The following is a 23069-nucleotide window of genomic DNA, read 5'->3' on the forward strand; positions in this document are numbered from 1 at the left end:
TTATTTGGTGGGAATTTTTAGGACGTCAAGCCCAGGAGACAGCCTCTCAGGGGACTCCGAGAGAACTGTTCCAAGGAGGTGGGGAGAGGGGTCAGGTTATATATAAGTTTGCAGCAAGGGGCAGGTCCACTGAGATCTCTGTGAGTCATGCAGAAGGGACTTGATATCCTCAAGGAGCTCAGCCAACTGGGGGAAATAAGCAAATAGATGAATGCACTCAATTATTTCCCCAGGCCTACCACGAGCTGTTTTGGCTCTGAGCTTGCAAATGGCCATTCCTTCTGTCTAGATGGCCTTTCCTTGCCCCAGTTCTTCACTGTGAATTTCTTTCTAGTTTCCCCAAGCTCCAGGCTAGAGACCTCTGAGTGACCTGTGCTCACCTTTCCAGGATTGCTTATGCTATTCTGCTCCGGGATTTTTGCCTCTTTTCCCTAAATGATTCTGAAATCCTGAAGACCACCTCTCAATCTGGGTTTCCATCATCTGTCTCATTCCTAATACAAGGCAGCCCCTCAAATATTTGAAGGTGTGCACAGAGCACAAGGGCGACCCAGATGGGAAGACTGAATGATGGGGGAGGTGATGCCAGGGTCAAGTCTGAAAGTGATGTCAAAAGCTCAGCTTCTCTGTATATTGGTGCCGAATAAAATCTCGGAGATAGAGTGTTTGGGGGCAAAGTAGAAAAGGATAGCTTTATTGCTTTGCCAGGCAAAGGGGAACCCAGCAGGCTCATGTCCTCAAAGGCATATATCCCCACTTGGGAAAGACTGTGAGAAGTTTCATAGTAATTGTTCAAAGAGGGAGTGATTGATTCTCATGGATATTCTTCTGATGGGGTGGTGGTGAGGTAAGGAGTCTGCATCACCAATCTTCAGGTCCAACTGGTCTGGGGTCTACATCCCTGTGGGCAGCATACCATTGTTAATTGTTAACTTCTCCCACCTGGAGGAGTTTCAATATCTGCAAAATAGCTCAAAGATATTGTGTGTATCACTTGATGGGGAAACAGGACCCTGTTTCAAGGCTGCTCTTAGCTGTTTGTTTCTCTCTGGTCTCGCCTCCTTTCCCTTCCCTAATCAACAACTGCTTGAATCTGCCCATGGGAACTCAGGGAAGGTCATGGAGGCTGAATGAAGGCTATTTCCTATAATCAAAGAAACTTTGAGAGACTCTGTGCCCATGAACCCTACAGGACCCTGCTCAGTATCAAAAGGATAAGTAGGAACTTGCCAAGGAGTCAACAGGAAAAGCATTCCAAGCAGAGCTATTAACGGAAGCAATAATATGGGAGGAGTAGAATGGATATGGGTGGGAAGAGACCATCATGGGGCTTACACACCTGAAGGCTTAGCAGGGACAAGGCAGGGACTTTCCTGGTGGTCCAGTGGTTAAGAATCTGTCTGCCAATGCAGGGGACACAGGTTCAATCCCTGGTCCGGGAAAACACCACATGCTTTGGAGCAACTATGCCCATGTACATCTACTGATGAGCCCACGTGCTGCAACTGCTGAAGCCCACGTGCCCTAGAGCCTGTGCTCCGCAACAAGAGAGGCTATCACAATGAGAAGCCCATGCACCTTAACAAAGAGCAGCCCCTGCTTGCCACAACTAGAAAAAACCTGTGCACAGACGCAGCGTGGCAAAAAATATATTAAAAAAAAAAAAAAAAAAGAACAAGGCAGAAGTGGCCAGAGACAAGACAGACCGAGAAGAGACATATAAAATTTTAATATTCTGCTTCTTCATTTACTAGCAGTATAACTCCAACCAAGTTATTCAACCTCTCTACACCTCGGTTTTTTCATCTGTCAACTAAAAATCAGAACAGTCATCCTCACATAAAAATGTTGCAAGGATTAAGTGAGTTAACATACACGAAACCTTTATCAATAGAAGAGCAGAGAGTAAGAATGATAAGATTGCTTGCTATTTTTATTCTTTTATAGGCAAAATCTGGTTAATTCTCCTATTCTTAGCAGGAGTGAGAGATGGTTATCGGAGCGGGACCTGCGGCCAGCACAGAGGAACGATTTCCTACAAGAGTCCAGTGAACAATAAGGGCTGAACTGACCTGGGGCAGGAGTGGGGAGGATAAGCAGGATTCAGCAGCATTTAGCAGGTAAAACTGGTCAGACTTACTGCCTGGCTGGAACTGGGTGGGAAGGACTATAAGAAGCCCAGGAGGCATCAGATGTGCGGTTTAGGCCATTTGAGTGGGTAAGATATAGAAAGATAAGGAGCTTGTAAGTGCTTCCTATGTGCTAGGCACACAGCTAGATGCTTGATGCCAAAAGATGCTGAGGAACTGATCCAGGGCCAGAGCAAGCAAGTGGCCAAAGAAGACTCAAAACTCTGTCTACTGAAACCCAGTTTATGCTCTTTCCAACACACCCCACTCTAGTCAGAAAATTGGGTCCTTCCCAGGGATAAGATTTCTGCCTCGCATATCACCGCTCTTAACCCTTAGGAACCAACAAGGAAAATTCAACACTGGGGGAGATGAGAAGGGGTATTTTGAATTGTCAGGGCTTTCCATACCAAAATAAATATATAACAGAAGTGTACCTCAAGCCACCTTCCCTTCGCAAATTCCTTTATTTTATTTATTTTAGTGTAACCCAAGTCATATAAACTTAAATACCTCTAACACCCATTTCTTATTTCTGGTTCAGTTCTTCACATCAGGTGGCCAAAGTATTGGAATTTCAGCTTCATATCAGTCCTTTCAATGAATATTCAAGACTGATTTCCTTTAGGATTGACTGGTTTGATCCCCTTGCAGTCCAAGGGACTCTCAAGAATCTTCTCCAACACCACAGTTCAAAAGCATCAATTCTTCAGTGCTCAGCTTTCTTTATGGTCCAACTCTCACATCCATACACAACTACTGGAAAACTATAGCTTTGACTAGACGGACCTTTGTTGGCAAAGTAGTGTCTCTGCTTTTTAACATGCTGTCTAGGTTGGTCATAACTTTTCTTTCAAGGAGCAAGCGTCTTTTAATTTCATGGCTGCAGTCACCATCTGCAGTGATTTTGGAGCCCCCAAAAATAAAGTCAGCCACTGTTTCCACTGTTTCCCCATCTATTTGCCATGAAGTGATGGGACCAGATGCCATGATCTTAGTTTTCTGAATGTTGAGTTTTAAGCCAGATTTTTCTCTCTCCTCTCTCACTTTTACCAACAAGATCTTGAGTTCTTTGCTTTCTGCCCTAAAGGTGGTGTCATCTGCATATCTGAGGTTATTGATATTTCTCCTGGATTCCAGCTTGTGCTTCATCCAGTCCAGCATTTCCCATGATGTACACTGCATATAAGTTAAATAAGCAGGGTAACAATATACAGCCTTGGCGTACTCCTTTCCCAATTTGGAACCAGTCTGTTGTTCCATGTCCAGTTCAAACTGTTGCTTCTTGACCTGCATACAGATTTCTCAGGAGGCAGGTCAGGTGGTCTGGTATTCCCACCTCTTGAAGAATTTTCCACAGTTTGTTGTGATCCACACAGTCAAAGGCTTTGGCATAGTCAATAAAGCAGTAGTAGATGTTTTTCTGGAACTCTCTTGCTTTCTTGATGATCCAATGGATGTTGGCAATTTGATCTCTGGTTCCTCTGCTTTTTTAAATCCAGCTTGAACATCTGGAAGTTCTCAGTTCATGTACTGTTGACTCCTCACTTGGATAATTTTGAGCATTACTTTGCTAGTGTGTGAGATGAGTGCAATTGTGCAGTAGTTTGAATATTCTTTGGCATTGCCTATCTTTGGGATTGGGAATGAAAACTGACCTTTTCCAGTCCTGAGGCCACTGCTGAGTTTTCCGGATTTGCTGGCTTATTGAATGCAGCACTTTTACAGCATCATCATTTAGGACTTGAAACAGCTCTGCTGGAATTCCATCACCTCCACTAGCTTTGTTCATAGTAATGCTTCCTAAGGCCCACTGGCTTCACATTCCAGGATGTCTGGCTCTAGGTGAGTGATCACACCATTGTGGTTATCTGGGTCATGAAAATCTTTTTTGTATAACTCTTCTGTGTATTCTTGCCACCTCTTCTTAATATCTTGGGCTTCTGTTAGGTCCATACCATTTCTGTCCTTTATTGTGCCCATCTTTGCATGAAATGTTCCCTTGGTATCTCTGATTTTCTTGAAGAGATCTCTAGTCTTCCCTATTCTATCGCTTTCCTCTATTTTTTTGCATTGATCACCGAGGAAGGCTTTCTTATCTCTCTTTGTTGTTCTTTGGAACTCTGCATTCTGATGGGTATATCTTTCCTTTTCTCCTTTGCCTTTAGCTTCTCTTCTTTTCTCAGCTATTTGTAAGGCCTTCTCAGACAACCATTTTGCCTTTTTGCATTCCTTTTTCTTGGTGATGGTCTTGATCACTGCCTCCTGAACAATGTCACGAACCTCCATCCATAGTTCTTCAGGCACTCTATCAGATCTAATCCCTTGAATCTATTTGTCACTTCCACTGTAGAATCGTAAGGGATTTGATTTATGTCATACCTGAATGGTCTAATGGTTTTCCCTATTTTCTTCAATTTAAGTCTGAATTTGGCAATAAGGAGTTCATGATCTGAGCCACAGTCAGCTCCTGATTTTGATTTTTGCTGATTGTAAAAAGCTTTAAATTGCATTTTCAGAAAGTAAACATCAAAAAAGAAAAACTTGGAGCTATGAGAAGTTAAGTTGATGTCTATCATTAGGATTTAATATGATTGACAATACTAGAGTGGTAAAGTCATGGAATGCAGAAATGTTTAATATCTGTTCTCATATACTGAGGGTTTAACTGGTCCTAAGTTCTAAGTTCCTGACCTAACAGCTTCATCTACAGTAAGATATTTATTCCACACAGCTCTATGTAGATGAGAAAATGGCCTCTGGTTGATTATACAAACTGTCCAAGGATCTAAATATCAGATCCAATATCTAATCAGGCACTCAGGTATGAATGCCTAGTCTCTCACCTTTGCTTTCAAAATATACAAGGGTAGCTACAACAGTGGTCTTTCCTTGTGGCTCAGCTGGTAAAGAATCCACCTGCAATGTGGGAGATCTGGGTTCGATCCCTGGGTTGGGAAGATCCCCTGGAGAAGGGAGTAGTCTGGCCTAGAGAATTCTACGAACTGTATATAATCCATGGGGTCTCAAAGAGTCGGACACGACTGAGCGACTTTTTAAAATTTGGCCACGCCATGCGGATTGTGGTACCTTAGTTCCCCAACCAGAGATTGAACCCATGCCTCGGTGGTGAAAGTATGGAGTCCTCATTACTGGACTGCTAGGGGATTCCCACAAAGCACATGTTTTGATGCAAAGAAAAAAGGAGAGAGAAGAGGCACACCTCACGCCAGCTGATCAGAGAGATCAATCAGATGAGCACCAGCTGCCGCTGCTGCTGCTGCTAAGTCGCTTCAGTCGTGTCCGACTCTGTGCGACCCCATAGACCGGCAGCCCACCAGGCTCCCCCGCCCCTGGGATTCTCCAGGCAAGAACACTGGAGCGGGTTGCCATTTCCTTCTCCAATGCATGAAAGTGAAAAGTGAAATACCGACTGAACTTTCCGTCAGCGACATAAATAGGCTGATCTGAGCTTATAGATGACCTGGGGCTCAGGTTTGAAGGGCATTTCACACCTAACCTTTGGAGAGAGACTCTGAATGCAGTTTTAAAAAGCCAATAGCATGAATAATGTGCACTTCATCTAAATGGTAATAAAACTTGTTTAACAACTGAGGATCTTAATGACAATTTAAGGCACTTGTTTTCCTAACACAGAGAGAGTAATTAACATTAAAGAGCACTTGGTTTTTAATTGCTTTACAAATAAAACCATTCCTTTTCCTTTTAAGCTATTACAATTTCCATCTGGTAAATCAACTCTGGAGATGAGCTAATGTTAAAGTATTTTCTTTAGGATCAAGGAAACCAAGGATCTGAAGCCAAATATTTCAGATGAGGGAATGGAATTTGAAGACAGGGTTCCTCAGAAGAGGAAAGTAAAAATGATGGTCACTCAGTCGTATACGACTCTTTGTGACCCCATAGAGTGAAGCCCCGGAGAAGGCGATGGCACCCCACTCTAGTACTCTTGCCTGGAAAGTCCCATGGACAAAGGAGCCTGGTGGGCTGCAGTCCACAGGGTCGCTAAGAGTCGGACATGACTGAGCGACTTCACTTTCATGCATTGGAGAAGGAAATGGCAACCCACTCCAGTGTTCTTGCCTGGAGAATCCCAGGGATGGTGGAGCCTGATGGCCTGCTGTCTATGGGGTCGCACAGAGTCGGACACGACTGAAGCGACTTAGCAGCAGCAGCAGCAGCAGCAGAGTAAAGCCCACCAGGCTCCTCTGTCCATGGAATTCTCCAGGCAAGAATACTGGAGTGGGTAGCCATTCCCTTCTCCAGGGGATCTCAATCCAGGGATCGAACCCAGGTCTCCTGCATTGCAAGCAGATTTTTTACTGTCTGAGCCACCAGGGAGGAAGATGGCTAGAAATTTGGGGACGTGGAGTCTAACCAAACTTTCCTGATTCTATGGCTCAGTGTCACTGTCCCAAACTCTCACCCAATCACATGAACAAAATGTACCCTTGGGGAAAATAGGAGCAGAGTAGAGAATTTAAGAGCTTTCTTCCCACCCTAAAATTCTTTACATTTAGTTTTATTAAACCATTTGATTTAACAGCCAACACTAAATATGTGATGATCCCTTCAGAGAAGGAGCTCAGAGTATCAGAAATGTGCTATCCACACCCATGTGGCCATTTAGATTTTTTAAATGACTATTCTTAAGTACTGACCTGGGGCTAATGGGACAAGACAGAAGCTGCTCCCAAGGTATGAAGCTGGTCAGACTTGATATTAAGATACTTCAGAGCTGGACTCTCAGAGGACTAACACTTTATTCTGCATCTCACCTGAATTTATGCCCAGCTGTGCTACCCAACCTGGGGTCATATGTTATATAACCTGAAAGGCTTATACAATGAGTCATGAACACCCACCACAGGGAAAGTTCAGCGACTTAAAAAGCACCTACAGGGGCTTCCCTGGAAGTCCAGGGGTTAAGACTCTGTGCTTCCAATGCAGGGGGCCCAGGTTCAATCCCTGGTCTGGGAACTAAGATCCCACATGCCGCATGGCTCAGTCAAAAAATAAATAAATAAAAGCAACCAGAAGTTGACACTCACAGTCCCACAAAGAGATTGAAAAGCCAAAGTAAATGAAGCCCAGTGATTTCCTTCCCCTAATCCAGTCATAAGCTCAGGTGTTCTAATGGGAGTCTCACTCGGTACTCAGGCACAGATTGTCTCTTTAGAAACCTTATTACAAAGGTGCTTTCTTCAGGACTCCCAAACTACATGAATTTATCCCAACCCTCTTATGGTCCCAAAGTTCCAGAAGGCCAACCCCAAATGTAATGACAACAACCTTACATCTCGACCGAAAAAATGAGAACTCCCCAGGATACCTGCAAGCAGTGGCTTTTCTCAAGCAAAACAGAAGCCCCACCACACCAGCCAGCCCTGCCTCCTGTGGAAATACGGATATAAGAACAAAATGGGAAAAAAGAAGAGGACGTCTTTGTGCAATGAATCTCACTAGGTTATCAGTCACTCCAAGCCGGTTGCCCAGAGTCCACAAGTCCCAAACCCAGAAACTCACACTCAGTTCAGAGCAACTTCCTCCCAGGTTTCTCACATTGGAGGGTGGGGTACAGAATACTCCTGCCTTCCTGCAAAAATTAGAATTTTCTACGGTGGCATCTCTAGCACCGTCTTTCCTGAGATGCCTGCCCTTCCCCCTTTCTATCCTTAAAATCTCTTGATCCCCTCCCTTGTATTTCTGAAAAATTTGCTAAGAAAATCTCAAACATACAAGAGTATAGTGTAACAAACTCTCAGGTGTCCATCACCTAATTCAGTATCCTCCCCATCCTGTTTTCTCTATATACACATCAACCTGCCTAACCCCCATGAACTGTTTTAAAGAGAATCCCAAATATCATATCATTGCATCAGTAAGTATTGATAAACTTCTAAAAGACACAGATCTTTTAGAAATGTTTACAGATAAGAAATAGGATGAATGCATCTTATATATAAATAAGAAATGGAAAACAAAAAAAGAAAATTAGAGATTTAGGAACTTCCATGAAGTCATGAGTCAGGCAAGAGTTAGTCTATCTCTAAACTGCATCTTCTGTTGCTTGGAATTCTGCCCTTTTGCATTTATACTTTGTGACCTCTCAGGCAACCCTATCTCTGATGGCTCTGCTGAGTAAGGCGCTGAACTTAATGTTTAAGGGCAAAACTCCCCCAAGTAATTAACCCACCCAAAGCCCTGAGAAAGTTCTCCTGGTGAATCTGGAATCTTTCCTGGATGGAGTTCTGTTTCTGTGGCCCTCTCCAGCACCTTCATTCCAGGGTCCTGATATTTCTCATGGATCTGGGACCCAGGTTCTATTGGAAATAGTCATTGGCTAAAATAAAAACTTTTTTTTTTTTTTTAAAGGGAAATAGCTATATAATACCATTATCACAGCTGGAAAAGAAATCAACAATATAGGAAGAAAATCCAAAAAAGAGAGGATATATATATACATGTGGCTGATTCACTTTGCTGATCAGCAGAAACTAATACAACATTGTAAAGCAACTGTACTCTAATAAAAAATTTTAAAAAGGAAAACGAAATGAACAATAATCCTTTAACATCAACTATCCAGGGGGTGTTCGATCCACTTCTGCTTTGATCTAGGTAGCCTTGGTCTCTAGGGGTGCTCTACTGGAAGTGGAGAGAGGAGGCCTCTTTGTTTCTGAGAGCCCAGTTCCCTCTACCCACCCCACCCCTAAACACAGAGATGAATGGTGTACCAATGTTCATAGGCTTCCCTTCACTCCAATCTGAACCAGCACTCCCAACCCCAACCCCACTTCTCTGCTCTATATTCCCAACATCTCCCCAAGGATTTTTAGCAGCTGCAAACGACCACTGCTCTGGAATTTCTTGTCATTAGGAATGATACACCCACTCAATTGCCACATTTCTTTTCCATCAAGTTGTGAAGATTGCATGCTCTGGAGCCAGATGGTCTGGCCTTGCCAATTACTGTGTGATTCTGGGCAAAAAATTTTATTTATTTTTGGCTGTGCTGAGTCTTCACTGCTTGTCTCTAGTTGCCGTGAGTGGGGGCTACTCTTTGTTGCAATGTTTGGTCTTCTCATGGCAGTGCTTTCTCTTGCTGCAGAGCATGGATCGAACCCATGTCTCCTGCATTGGCAGGAAGATTCTTTACCACGGAGCCATCAGGGAAGCCCTGGGAAAGTTATTTAAATTTTACGTGTGGTGCTCAGTTTATAGTCTGACCCAGACAGAGAGGAACAAGACAAGGGGAGGCCAGTCTCAAGTACAGCCGAGGGACAACCCGTACCCCCTACAGAGCTCCTCAGCACCTCTGGTAGCATCCCTGCTTCTGCAGAATGAAGTTCCAACCTCCTGTCCCTGCTGAAACTTAGGATGGTGGGGAGGGAAGGCAAAGGCAGAACACGGGGACAACTGATTGCAGAGACTGTGCCACCTGAGTGTGACTGAGGCCAGTGTGCCTGGGTCTAATCTTGGGATCTTTCCCACAAGGGCAGCTGCCGCAGCTGCCTTAAGATTGCAAAGGGAGTCTCACCCTCAACCTTTTGTCCTCTGCCAAGTCCAGATCCAGCCTTGCTCGGTGCTTACACCTGTGCTTGGGGTTTGAGTGCCCCCAAATAAATCACTTCCTCTCCCATCACTCCTTGCAATGGGACTTGTAAACATGAGAGACCTCTGATACAGGAGCCTCCTTTGACCTTTGGCCCAGAGGTATCATACAGCTAGCTCAAAAGTCTCAAGAGAGTTGACTGTTCAACTGCCAGGAATTTTGTGAGCTGGTTGTTAAACACAGACACTATTAGAATACAATTATTTAAGATAATTTAAAAGACTGTATTAAAAACACAGGTTAAGGGACTTCCCTGTGGCCCAGTAGTTAGGACTCCATGCTTCCACTGCGGGGGGCATGGATTCGATCCCTGGTGGGGGAACTAAGGTGCCCTGCTGCTGCTGCTAAGTCACTTCAGTCGTGTCCAACTCTGTGCAACCCCATTGACGCCAGCCCATCAGGCTCCCCCGTCCCTGGGATTCTCCAGGCAAGAACACTGGAGTGGGTTGCCATTTCCTTCTTCAATGCATGAAAGTGAAAAGTGAAAGTGAAGTCGCTCAGTCGTGCCCAACTCTTCGCAACCCCATGGACTGCAGCGCACCAGGCTCCTCCGTCCATGGGATTTGCTAGGCAAGAGTACTGGAGTGGAGTGCCATTGCCTTCTCCGAAGGTGCCCTATGGCCCCCCAAACCACAAAACTCATAGGTTAAAAAAAACCACATAGATAACAAATACTTAAACCACCCCACTTCCTAATTATTTTACTCTATTTCACTATTTGTTGTTGTTCAGTCACTAAGTCATGTCCAACTTTGTAACCCCATGGACTGCAGCATGCCAGGCTTCCGGGTCCTCCATTCTCTCCCAGAGTTTGCTCAAACTCATGATCTTTGACTTGGTAATGCCATCCAACCCTCTCATCCTCTGTCACCCCCTTCTCCTCCTCCTGTCCTCAACCTTTCCCAGCATCAGGGTCTTTTCCAAGGAGTCAGCTCTTTGCATCAGGTGGCCGAAGTATTGGAGCTTCAGCATAATTTTACTATTATTATGTATTTAAGGTTAGTTACCCCTAATATATCTGTACAGTAGAAATGCCATATAATGGTGTTACTATTGTACCTCTCTCTCCAAGTTTAGTGACTTCATGTTGCTGACTTGAAATCAGCCACGGTGGGGAGAATTTACACGATGACTATTGGTAAGCAATACAAACCAAGGCTTATTCTCCCAGAAGGCAGAAAGCTACACTTCTCAACATCCCTTTCTGCCTCATCTCCTCTACAGCTCTCCATCCATGGGCACATCCTCATCCTCAGCCTGCTGAAACCATGCTGTCTGTTGTATTTGGAGAGAGCAAGGGGCAAATTAGATGGCAGCACAGCTAAGAGAATCCAGAAATACTTTCATATCTTCTCAAATCCTGTCCAATCTTCCCCATGAGGCTCGCAAGAAAGACTGGTTTCCTGAGACTTCCTTGTTGGCCCAGTGGTAGAGAATCCACTTTCCAATGTAGGGAACATGGATTTGATCCCTGGTCAGGGAACTAAGATGCCACATATTACAGGGTAACATGCCTGCCTGCTCCAACTACTGAGCCCACACACTGCAACTAGAGAGCTCACACACCACGACAAAGACCCAGTGCAGCCAAAAATACATACATACATAAATAAAAGACTCATTTCCCAAAGCCCACTGTGCATCTACAAACCACCTTATTAGCTGGACTTCTGGTGTAAGCCTCTCTCCAAACAGGGCTTCAATTTTCACTTCTCATTCACTCTCCTACTCTTCCCCCTCCTTTCTTTCTCAAGCACACACAAGCTCTAGCCTTCATTCCTTGAGGACCCTATGCCAGGGGTTCAGAAACTCAAAGCCTGCAAGGCCCACCTGAAGGGGCAGATGTTCTCTGCACCTTGGGCATAACTTCTGCTCAGCCTGGCTGACTGAGCAATGGAGGGGCAAGGCCCTGCTGAGCTCTTATTTTTTTGAGTAATCAGAAATCTGGATTTTTTTAAAAAGAAAAATCTCCCTTATTGTAAATTCAAAGGTATTCCAAATTTCATAAACTGCAAGTCACCATGTGAGGTGACAGATGTGTTCACCAACCTTATTGTGGTCATCATTATGCAATATATATTAAACTTACACCATGTGATGGCTCAGTTCTTTTTCAATGAAGCTGGGGAAAAAGAGAAAAAAGGAAAATAAAACATATTACTGTTGGCCCAGTGGCTAAGACTCCATGCTCCCAATGCAGGGGTTCTGGGTTTGATGTCTGGTCAGGGCAATGGCACCCCACTCTAGTACTCTTGCCTGGAGAATCCCATGGATGGAGGAGCCTGGTGGGCTGCAGTCCATGGGGTCGCTAAGAGTTGGACATGACTGAGTGACTTCACTTTCACTTTCACTTTTCACTTTCATGCATTGGAGAAGGAAATGGCAACCCACTCCAGTGTTCTTGCCTGGAGAATCCCAGGGACGGGGGAGCCTGGTGGGCTGCCATCTATGGGGTCGCAGAGTCGGACACGACTGAAGCAACTTAGTAGCAGCAGCAGCAGGGAACTAGATCCCACACGCTGCAACTAAAGATCCTGCTTGCCACAACTAAAACCTGGGGCAACCCAATAAATAAATAAATATTTTTTAAAAAACACATTACATCTCTCCACTTTGGGGGGAAAATGTTTTTCATGCATACTTGGGCCAAATCAAATGATTTTTGTTGTTCATTCTCTAAGTCATGTCCAACTAACTCTTTGTGACCCATGAACTGCAGCACACCAGACTCCTCTGTTCTGTCCTTCATTGTCTCCTGGAATTTCCTCAAACTTATGTTTGAGTCAGTGATGCCATCCAACCATATCATCCTCTATCATTCCCCTTCTCCTCTTGCCTTCAATCTTTCCCAGCATCAGGGTCTTTTCCATTGAGTGCTTTTTGCATCAGGGGGCCAAAGTATTGGAGCTTCAGCTTCAGCATCAGTCCTTTCAATGAATATTCAAGATTGATTTCTTTAACGATTGACTCGTTTGATCTCCTTGCTGTCCAAGGGACTCTCAAGAGTCTTCTCTAGCACAATTCAAAAGCATCAATTCTCCAGTGCTCAGCCTTCTTTATGGTCCAACTCTCACATTCATGCATGACTACTGGAAAAACCATAGTTTTGACTATCTGGACCTTTGTCAGCAAAGTGATGTCTCTGCTTTTTAATACTCTGTCTAGGTTTGTCATAGCTTTCCTTCCAAGGAATAAGCATCTTCTAATTTTGTGGCTACAGTCACTGTCCACAGAGGTTTTGGAGCCCAAGAAAATAAAATTGGTCACTGTTTTCACTTTTCCCCCATCTATTTGCCATGAAGTGGTGGGACCCGGTGGTTAGAGGTATTTAGCCCCCAGGCCACCTGTAGCAGACCGGATGCAATGTGTCACATTCCCTGGCCCACCTCATTTTACTGAGATCCCTCACACACCTTTCCAGCACCCCTCATCAAACACGGGGTGGCCATTACAGGGACACAAAACAGATCAGTAGCTGCCCAGTGGAGGTGGAAGGAGGTGACTAGATATAAAAGGGAAGAAGCAAACTTCCAGGTAGATTATGAAAATGATCTGCTGATTAAAGAGAAAACTGCTGCTGGGTCTTGGGAGATGGTGTGAAAAGGGACAAAGGACATTCTAGGAAGGCTATTTCAACACAGATTACAGTTCTGTTGTCTTGAGAAACAGGGTCTTCTGCCGAGGCTTCGGCACACGGCACAAATTTCATTCCTCTGTTCTTTAGAACATCAGTGAGGAGCTGGAAACATAAGACTCTGTGGAAGACTGAAAGTACCCTATCAGCTGAACCCTAGTTTTATCTTCAAAAGGCCTTAAATGGATTAACTTATGGCTCAACTTTTTTTTTTTCCCCTTTGACTGCACCATGCGGCATGCAGGATCTTAGTTTCCAGACCAGGGATTGAAACCCAGCCCCCTCTGCTGTGGAAGTGCAGAGCCCTAATCACTGGACCACCAGAGGACAGGGAGGCCTGGCATGCTACAGTCCCTGGGGTTGCAAAGAGTCAGACACCACTGAGCGACCGAACAACTACAAGAATGAACGAAATACTAGAAACAGTTAAGAAGTGACAACATGAAGACTTATATTCTCCCAAGTTTTAACAATGTTCACTGGATCCCAACAATCCCATTTGTAACAGAGAACAAATCTGACTCCACATTGAGTCTGTTCCTTTAGCTCGAACCCTTGGGCTGTTGCCTATGCCTACTTATGCTGGTTCTCCATCTTCTGTAAAAATAATGTCATCTACAGCCTGAAATATATAGGAAAGCCCATTCTCAAGGCTTTGACCTTTAAAGATATACCACTTTTCTCATCACATAGAGATGAAAAGTTGCAGAATAGAGAAGAATATTTGTGTTGTTGGAGATTTACAGGAACAGAGTGACCTGACCTACATGGACAGCTGCAAGAACAAAGGATTCTTGACATCAAATAGTTTGCAACAACCAACCCACCCCCTCTCCCCATATCCATCCCTTTCTATCTCGGGTAACATGGTTGTTTGGGACATGAGTCCACCATCTTCTCAGTTTGCTGGCTTTCCAGATAAAGTTGCTGTTCCTTGCCCCAACACTTTGTCTCTTGATTCACTGGCCTGTCATTTGGTAAGAAGTATGAGCTTGGACTTGGTAATACAGTCTCATTCTTATTTTACAGGTGAAGAAGCCAAAACCCAGAAAACTGAATTTAGACCAGACTGAAATCACAAGACACTTTTTACTCCGCCTAGCTACGGTAAATCTGAGGCTTCATGCCCAGGATTAGTGATGAACAGCAGTAGTCAGGTAGTTCCCAAGGTTAATAATTTCCCAAAAGCATTTAACCAGCACCCAGACATAGCCATCTCAGGGGAGAGGGGTGGAAGAAAAGTAGGTTAACTGGACTTGAATTTCAGCAGTTGCCTTTCAAAGGAACATTTAAAGAGCACAAATACAACCCCACAAAAGAGTGAAGACAAGTTTTTGTTGCTTTACATATTTCAGATACGGTATTTTTTTTCCTCTAGAAGTTCAATTGGGATCTTTTTTATATGTTCCATTTTCTTCATCACACTCATGTAGTCTGCCTTCCAGAACACATGAAGAATATTTATAATGGCTGTTTTCACACCCTTGTCTACTAATTCTATCATCTGTTTCACTTCTGAGTCTCGTTTTTTCTTTCTTGATTTTTAATATGAAAAATCTTCAGATTAATGACTCAGACCTCTTTTTGGGATAATTGAAAGTGAAAGTCACTCAGTCATGTTTGACTCTTTGCAACTCCATGGCATTCTCCAGGCCAGAATACTGGAATGGATAGCCGTTTCCTTCTCCAGGGGATCTTCCCAACCCAGGGATTGAATCCAGGTCTCCTGCATTGTAGCCAGATTCTGTACCAGCTGAGCCACTAGGGAAGCCCAAGAACACTGGAGTGGGTAGCCTATCCCTTCTCCAGTGGATCTTCCGGACCCAGGAATTGAACTGGGATCTCATGCATTGCAGGCAGATTCTTTACCAGCTGAGCTACCAGGGAATTCCTTAGCATAATTAGTAGTCTTTAAAAGTTACACTCAATCATTAGTAGGGTATCAGAAAATAAGATCTATAGAAAAAGAGCTAATACATTTAGTTCAAAAGAATTCAATGTAATATGGAATTAGAGGAAATATGAACAGAAACTCAGTGTCTATGTTGACATAAACATTTGACACAAACCATACCTTCAGAATCCCTGGGACAGCAAACTAGTCAATAGTAAAGGAAATCAGTCCTGAATATTCACTGGAAGGACTGATGCTGAAGCTGATGATCCAATACTTTGGCCACCTGATGTGAAGAGCTGACTTATTGGAAAAGACCCTGATGCTGGGAAACACTGAGGGCAGGAGGAGAAGGGAGTGGCAGAGGATGAGATGGTTGGATGGCATCACCGATTCAATGGACATGAGTTTGAGCAAATTCCAGGAGAAGTGAAGGACAGGGAAACCTGGTATGCTGCAGTCCACGGGGTCATAAAGAGTTGGACACGACTTAGCCACTGAACAATAAATATTTACCAAGCACTGACTTCTCCCCCTATTTCTAGGAAAATGTTTAAAAGTTTGGGTCTGAATTGTATCAATACATTAGTCACTGAAAACAACTATTTCCCCAAGTATTTTTTTAATTCAAATAGCTTATACATTAAAGCAAAGGCCCAGATTTACCTATAGAGTTTTACATAAACACCAAAAAAGTTTCTAAACTATTTCGATTTTAGAAGCACCATGTGAAAAAAAGAAGTGCACATATAGCTTAAATTTTATAACTTACATGTTGTTCAAGTACTCTGCTTGAAATCCCATTTTCTTCAAATTCTACCTGAAATAAGAATGGCTATTTCCAACATGCAGATTAGAAAACTGAAGCTGGCAAATGAAGCCAAGTCCTGAATTCAGAGGTCCTGGGTAATTTCTTGGTCAATATTTTCAAGTTACAACTAAAAGTTTGCTGCCACGAGAAGATTTTGGTCAACTCATCAAACGACCAATCAAATTGAAAACTCTTATCATTTTTGCTTAGTCACTCAGTCGTGTCCAACTCTTTGCAACTCCATGGACTATAGGCCCCCAGGCTCCTCTGCCAATGGGATTCCCCAGGCAAGAATACTGGAGTGGGTAGCCATTTCCTTCTTTAGGGGATCTGCCCAACCCAGGATTGAATTTGGGTCTTCTGTATTGCAGGCAGATTCTTTATCATCTGAGCCAGTGAAGGAACTGGCACTCAAACCTAGAACTGATCCTAAAGCTGTGCTTCCTACAACTAGGAAGAGAAAACCCTACAGATGGATTTAAGAATATATACCAAATGTATTTTCCCAAGCCGGACTATATATGTGTGTGTACATGTATATGGGATTCCCAGGTGGTGCTAGTGGTAAAGAACCTGCCTGCCAACCTTATATGCAGGAGATGTAAGAGACAGGGGTTCAATCCCTGGATTGGGCATGGCAACCCACTGCAGTATTCTTGCCAGGAAAATACTATGGACAGAGGAGCCTGGAGGGCTATAGTCCATGGGGTTGTATGGGGAGGGAGGTGAGAGGGGGGCGTTCAGGATTGGGAACATGTGTACACCTGTGGCAGATGCATGTGGATGTATGGAAAAATCAATACAATATTGTAAAGTAAAAAAAAAAAAAAAAATTATAATAATAAAAAAATTTTTTTTACAAAAAAAGAGTCAGGCATGACTGAAGTGACAGAATACATATATTTTGTGTGTGTGTGTAATGGAATTACATAACCAGGTTATGTGCTCACAGTGCTGCAAAGGTTCCCTAACAGAGTAGACTGCTTGGACTCAGGACACCCATCCCTCCACTTACAATGCAGGGAGCCCAACAATGAGGTTCCTCATTCCTCACTCTTGCTGAGACCAGAAATTTTATATTCTTGAGGAAGAGAAAGGCACTACAGAGCCACACCCACTCAAATCCTTGCTCTGAAGTATACTGATCACCTTTGTAGGCTACAGTCCATAGGGTCGAAGAGTCGGACACAACTGAAGCTACTTAGTACGTGTGTGTATATACATGTATCTATTGTTTATAGGTAACATTTTGAGAATGAGTGCGGTTTTCCTTTCCTTTTCATAATCTCCCAGGTTTATGGTTTTCAAGTGAAATACAACACACACATATATATATGGTACAGTGCACAGATCATAAACTCACAGTTCAATGTAGTTTCAAAACCTCAGTACATCCAGATAACCAGCATCCTGATTAAGAAACAGAACAGTACCAGTCTCTTTTGTTTCCTCTTCTTAAGCTCACTTTCTAAGGCAGCCTTCAGTATTCAGAATCCAAGACAAATGTCTATCAGGAGCCACAGGGAAACAATATTCATTTTCTGACTCAAAGACCACAAAGAAAGAGATAGGGTATAAGGCTCAAGAGGTTCATTTTAAAAAATTATCTTTATTTAGGTTCTGATTCAGCACATGTATCAAAGGCTAATCAACATAAAGAAGTAAATAAGACATTAATTGGAAGTCTTACATCTCTCTAAATTCTGACCAAGAAATGTCAAGATTGCCACTATTAGCAGAACTCCAACCTAGTCAAGTTGTAGACAAGCTATTATGAACAACATACAGTGTGCACAGATACGCAGAGGCCGAAGACATGCTAGCACTTGGCTCTCTCCTCTTCCTTGCTGATGTCTTTCCTCGGGACAGTCCACTTTTGCTTTCCATGCCTAGTTCCAAATAAAGTCCAAAGAAGGCTCAGGGTCAACCTGATCCAACACTCTGCTGGAGGAATGCATTCTCAAACTGTTGTGCCTGCAACTTTGTTTTTGCCAGGATGAAGTTCAGATCGAGAAGTACAATACAATCTAGATGACAGTGCAGACTAGGTCAAGAACTAAAGTTGAGCAGTAACCCCAGTTAAGGCATGAATGCACACACACACGCTTGCACACACACATCACCCACACTATCATGAACAGAAGATTCCTTCCATTGCCTAGCAAGAGGCAACCAGGGCTTGGCAGTTAACCACAACCGCTGAGCACTCTGGAACACTCTCCCTATAATTTTATCCTAACAGCTGTGTGTGTTTTATCCAAAAAAGAAAAAAAGAGAGAGAGAGAAAGAAAAAGGAAAGAAACTAAAAAAAAAAAAAAAACACCCTTAAAACAACAAAAAAGCAAAACCAAAACAAAACCCCAAAACCTAAAAACCCCTTAATCTCTTACAATGGCTCTTGAGCATGGAACTCACGTAGCAGCATCAATGGCTGGCTCTTTAGTAATTTGGAAATAAAAGGTTGTTTTACTATGCATTTCTTTGGTAGTCATCGCTACAAAGTTATCAGTGTTGGTTACCTATAATACAAGTACTAGATAGAAGAATCAAGATATGCAGAAATTACTTCTTCTGTATTGATAAGATAAAAATAGTGAGCTCTCCAAGCACAAGTTACTATGCTTTTTCTTGCCTTATTGTAAGGGCATCCCTATAAGCAAGGCTTCGTGCAGGAAAAGTTCATGTCTACCTAACAAAGGGCAATAACATATTCTATCTTTCTACAATTGGAACAGTTAACAAAAATTCACATTATCCATTATTTCTGGTCAAATCAGTGAGAAGCCAATTACAAAGGGGCGGCAGCAGCACTTGGTGTCAAAGCCACATTCTGGTCACACATTCATTCCATGGTTGTGGTCAGGCTCTCAGGAGCTCAAAATTTCAAACTCCTTTCAAAGAACAAAGGAGTGAGTTAAATCAAATCTTAAATACTTCCACCATCTGCCACATCACTAGAAGTCTGTCTAGAAAGCCAGCATGCTGAATGACAGAGAGCAGTTCAGAGCCCAGAGAGGCATCAGGTGTCAGGGAAAGTAATTTGGTTTTGTATAAAAGGCATGGTCATCTGGCGACAAGTACTTACTCTATTAGCAGCACAGTGATAGCCAAGGGTCTCTGTCAGTGAGACAGGAAAACGAAGCTATTGAACCTGCTGTGCCTCCCACCTGCCTTCCAAGGCCTCTGGGAGTCAGTCCAGGGTTGCAGGTGGGCAACAGGAATAGCAGAAACTGCATTCAGCCCCCAAAGACATGCTCCAGGTATGTCAGCTTCCTGTGGGCGAGGGGGCTTTTGCCTTTGTGTGCTTGACGTGGAAATCTTTGGGGTCCTTGGGGGCTAAACAATTGCCAAGGAGCTGCCCTAGCAGGTACTCCCCAAGTGTGACAGGCTCCCCACGGGGTTACAAAACACTCCAACAGGACCCGGAATGGCATCAGTTCAAAAGAGTAGTGTTTGTTCTATCAATCCAGAATGTCCACTGGGAGAGGCAACAGATTTATAGTGAAAAAGTGCTATTTGAAGGAGCTGTGTATTATTTTGCAATGAAATAACTAGTCTAGGGAAACTGGCGTCACCTTCCTGTAGAAATCTGAATGTTAAGGACCTGTCTCTAGAAGGCATTTATCAGAACTGTTTGCTCCTCCAAGTGCTTTTTCAGTCACCATAGGACAATGTTTTAACTTTTGTGCTTTCCGGAGATCGCTAAATTGCTAGCAAGCAGAGGGAAGATCATTACATTTTAGACTCTCTTGTTTGAATGCAAGACCCTCTATCCAACAGCACTGAAACCTACAGTCTTGTAGAAAATTCTTGTAAACATAGATCATATTTCTCCTCTAAGAAAAACTGAGAACTGTACCATGCAGGCAACACCTGTTTGCCTGCTCTCAGAATTCCTCAAAATGGCCAGATGCCAGGAGGGACAGTGAGCCATTGGTGAAATACCCAGGTTAGACAGGACCCCATCTGATTGAATTAAAAACCTCAAGCCTCAATAATCAAATGCCAAACTTCTTCCCCATATTTGAGAACTGTACTATGATTATGTATATTACACATTATAAATAAAATTTATATAGACTTATGATTTCTTTCAAACAATTGAGGAGCAATGCTCTCAGTTTGGGGGTGGAAACTGAAAGAGCTGGAAAAAAAAATCCTATTGTTGCTTTTACTCTCAAGTTCTTAAGATGCTAGTCAAACACTATTAGCCAACAAGACTTTTTCTCATTCTGTAACTCTTAAATATGCATTTGAAGGCAAAAATGGAGGTTTCTCTACTGTACAATATTAAGTATCTACAATGTTATGGTTCCTTATACTTAGGAGTGTGTTCAGTAAAGAGCTAGCTATGAGAGGCGGTAGTCACAAAACATGGACTCTTAAAAATTATGGATAAATTAATTTTCAGTTCTCTGATTATATCCAACAGATACACATTCTCATCATAAAATATACATTCTCTAGTAAGTTATTTCTGTCCACAGCATATATAAATATGCAAACACAGGTGGTAAAAATCACTTTACTACCAAAGTACAAAACAGTAACTGCTGAAAAGCCAAAATAAAGGTGTTCCAAGTGTTAAGAAAAGAGTGACTCACAGTGTTCCACTTTAAAGTGAAACCAAACAATTTATTTGTGCTGAATGAATGAAAATAACGCATTCAGGATATATTTCTTTGAACACTGCACTTGTTTTTACTGGGCAAAACAAGCAGTCCTCAAGGCTCATGTGCTACTTGCCCTACAGCTCTTTCCTGCTCAGAGAGAAAGTCTTTTGTGGCCATTATGCCAAGGTATTCCTATACTGTTCATTTCAAACAGTATTTTCTAATAGTATTTTTGCACCTTTAAAATATCTGTTCGAAGTCTATTTTAGGGGAACACAAGTAAAGAATGGAAAGGGAAAATAGCGGTTTTTGTTACAATCACACTGCCTTTGGCAGCAGAAATCACACGGCACGTTCTTATCAGCCATTGCAACCACCGGTGGGTAGTTAGCAACTCACAGGAGAGGGGGCTAGTGTGGGTAGGTTAACATCAAGGGTAAAGACAGAATCACACCTAGATATACAATAATTATCCATCCCATGTATATGGAAAAGGTACAGCCATGTGAGCCAATACTTTAGGTGACCTCTTTTACAAGAGATGTGGGTGTTGAGATATACTGAACATACCCCATACAAAGTGGATCTGTTAGAAAGCTCTATTAAACATGATCTTGGGCACTGATCCAGCTAACTTTCTGTTCTATACTGAGAGCTAGATTTTCGAAGGTCTGAACTGTAGTGCTGAATTATTGGTATGCTTGGTAAACACCATTATAATGGGGGGTGGGGGGGGTATTCATAACAGCTCAGTAATTTCCTGCAAATTCATGGAAAAAAATATAAAAAAGAGATCCCTTTTTATTTTACAAACCTAAAAGCCAGGAAAATGAAGCTCTGGGGGCCAAGCGAAAAATTGCACACTGCTGCTTAACTACCAAAGAGTCGAAAAGCCGAGGTCCCAGCCAGGGAATGGACGCGCATGTAGATTCAAGTAGAACACCGATGGAAAAGAGTCGCCTGTTTAGTGTTGTAGACCCACAACACTGGCTGCGTTGCCGACACACATTTACAACACAATGAATGGTGAAGCCTAGGTAACCTCAGTGCAAATAAGTCAGATCCGAATATGCCAGGGAAGGAAGCCTTTGGCGTCGAGTCGACGGCTCCACTGGATGAAGGAGTCCCCGGGGGGCGGGGTCTGGACTAAGCACATGCGTTAAGGCTGGCAGGAAGGGTGCACCGAATGTTGCGAGGGGGCAGGCTGCGAGGTGGCTGCCGAGGCGGCCGCGGGCTGCATGGGCGGCGGAGGCGGCGGTGGCGGTGGTTGGACGGGGGTCTGTGTGTTGGGAGACGGAGGCGGCGTGGGCCGTTTGAATTTGTCAGGACTGTTGCTTCTCCGCGGTGAAGGCCTCTGTAGAGAGGACAGGAACAGCAGGTCAGACCAGGCATACAGGCTCACCCCTAACCCAGCCTGACTCGGGGCTAAGGCTGCCCAGAAGCGGACCCACGGAGACAAAACACCAGCCATGTCCTTGTCCCTCCCCAGTGGTTTTCAAACTCGTCATGAAAACTTCAACAAGGTAGAGTGTGCACTGCCGCCTATGAAAAGGCCACACAAAATCACCATGAAATGTGCACTGGCCAAACTCCTGGATTTGGGGCCTTCAATGAGACTGTCCGAAAATGAAAAAACAGCTGTCACATCCTCCCCTTAAACTTTTTCTCTCTGTTGTGTGCCTCCAGTTCCTTCCACCCCTCAAACAAGTTTTCGATATCCTGAAAGCTATGGCTCAACCAAAAATGCCTGCTTTTATGTAAAGCTCATCAAACCAGCAAAACAGCTTCAGAAATATCTTACACACTCTTTTTTTTGTAGAATAGGGTTCTTCTTTTCAAGATCCCCTCACTGGGAACACCCTCCGTTCTACCCTGTTCTCAAACCTCTATTAGTGACATTTCCAACAAGCCTCTTATTCAACTACATAGCCAGCTCTAAAGAAAACACTCTGCTGAGTAGGGTCCGAACCAGATACACATAAGGTTCCTTCTCATTTCAGGAAAGAAAATTCCGGATGAAACTAGAAATGAATCTAATTTCAGGAAGAATATTGAGGGTCAGCGAACTGTGAAGATGCAGACAATAAATACTTTTAGATGTGATGGCAACCAACAATAATTCACTATGGCAAGGAGCATAGAGTTCAATCATGGCATTGGCCAGAGTTCAAAGTACATTTCATGAAGGGCAATTTTTCAAAGAAAGTGAAGGTCAAGTTTTTGCCTCCTGAGAAGGATTTCAGTTTCACCACCACAATGCGGCATCGAATTGCTGGGAGATATCTAGAAGTTTAGGATGAACTGAAGGAATAAGAAAGGTAAAGTTCCAAGGGCATCAACACCAGCTCCCAT

General features: G+C 43.3%; 2 protein-coding genes across 4 annotated transcripts in view; both read right to left on the reverse strand.

Moving 5' to 3' along the window:
• MRLN (myoregulin) overlaps nt 1-16481 on the reverse strand; it is a 41845-nt gene extending 25364 nt beyond the window's left edge. The window contains exon 1 of one of the 2 annotated variants that reach the window (XR_008717610.1): nt 16066-16481. The gene's annotated coding sequence lies outside the window, so the exon portion shown is untranslated. Of the gene's footprint in view, nt 1-2072; nt 2156-16065 lie in introns of those variants that run through there. The other variant, XR_008717609.1, reaches the window with a different exon arrangement.
• Nucleotides 16482-17693: 1212 nt separating this feature from the next.
• CCDC6 (coiled-coil domain containing 6) overlaps nt 17694-23069 on the reverse strand; it is a 113918-nt gene continuing 108542 nt past the window's right edge. For both annotated transcript variants that reach the window (XM_055589824.1, XM_055589813.1), the window contains exon 9: nt 17694-22071. In XM_055589824.1, the coding sequence (XP_055445799.1) occupies nt 21877-22071 (195 nt within the window). In that variant the 3' untranslated portion in view covers nt 17694-21876. The remainder of the gene's footprint in view (nt 22072-23069) is intronic.

Source organism: Bubalus kerabau, chromosome 1 (assembly GCF_029407905.1).
Source record: "Bubalus kerabau isolate K-KA32 ecotype Philippines breed swamp buffalo chromosome 1, PCC_UOA_SB_1v2, whole genome shotgun sequence".
Classification (NCBI taxonomy): Eukaryota; Metazoa; Chordata; class Mammalia; order Artiodactyla; family Bovidae; genus Bubalus; species Bubalus kerabau.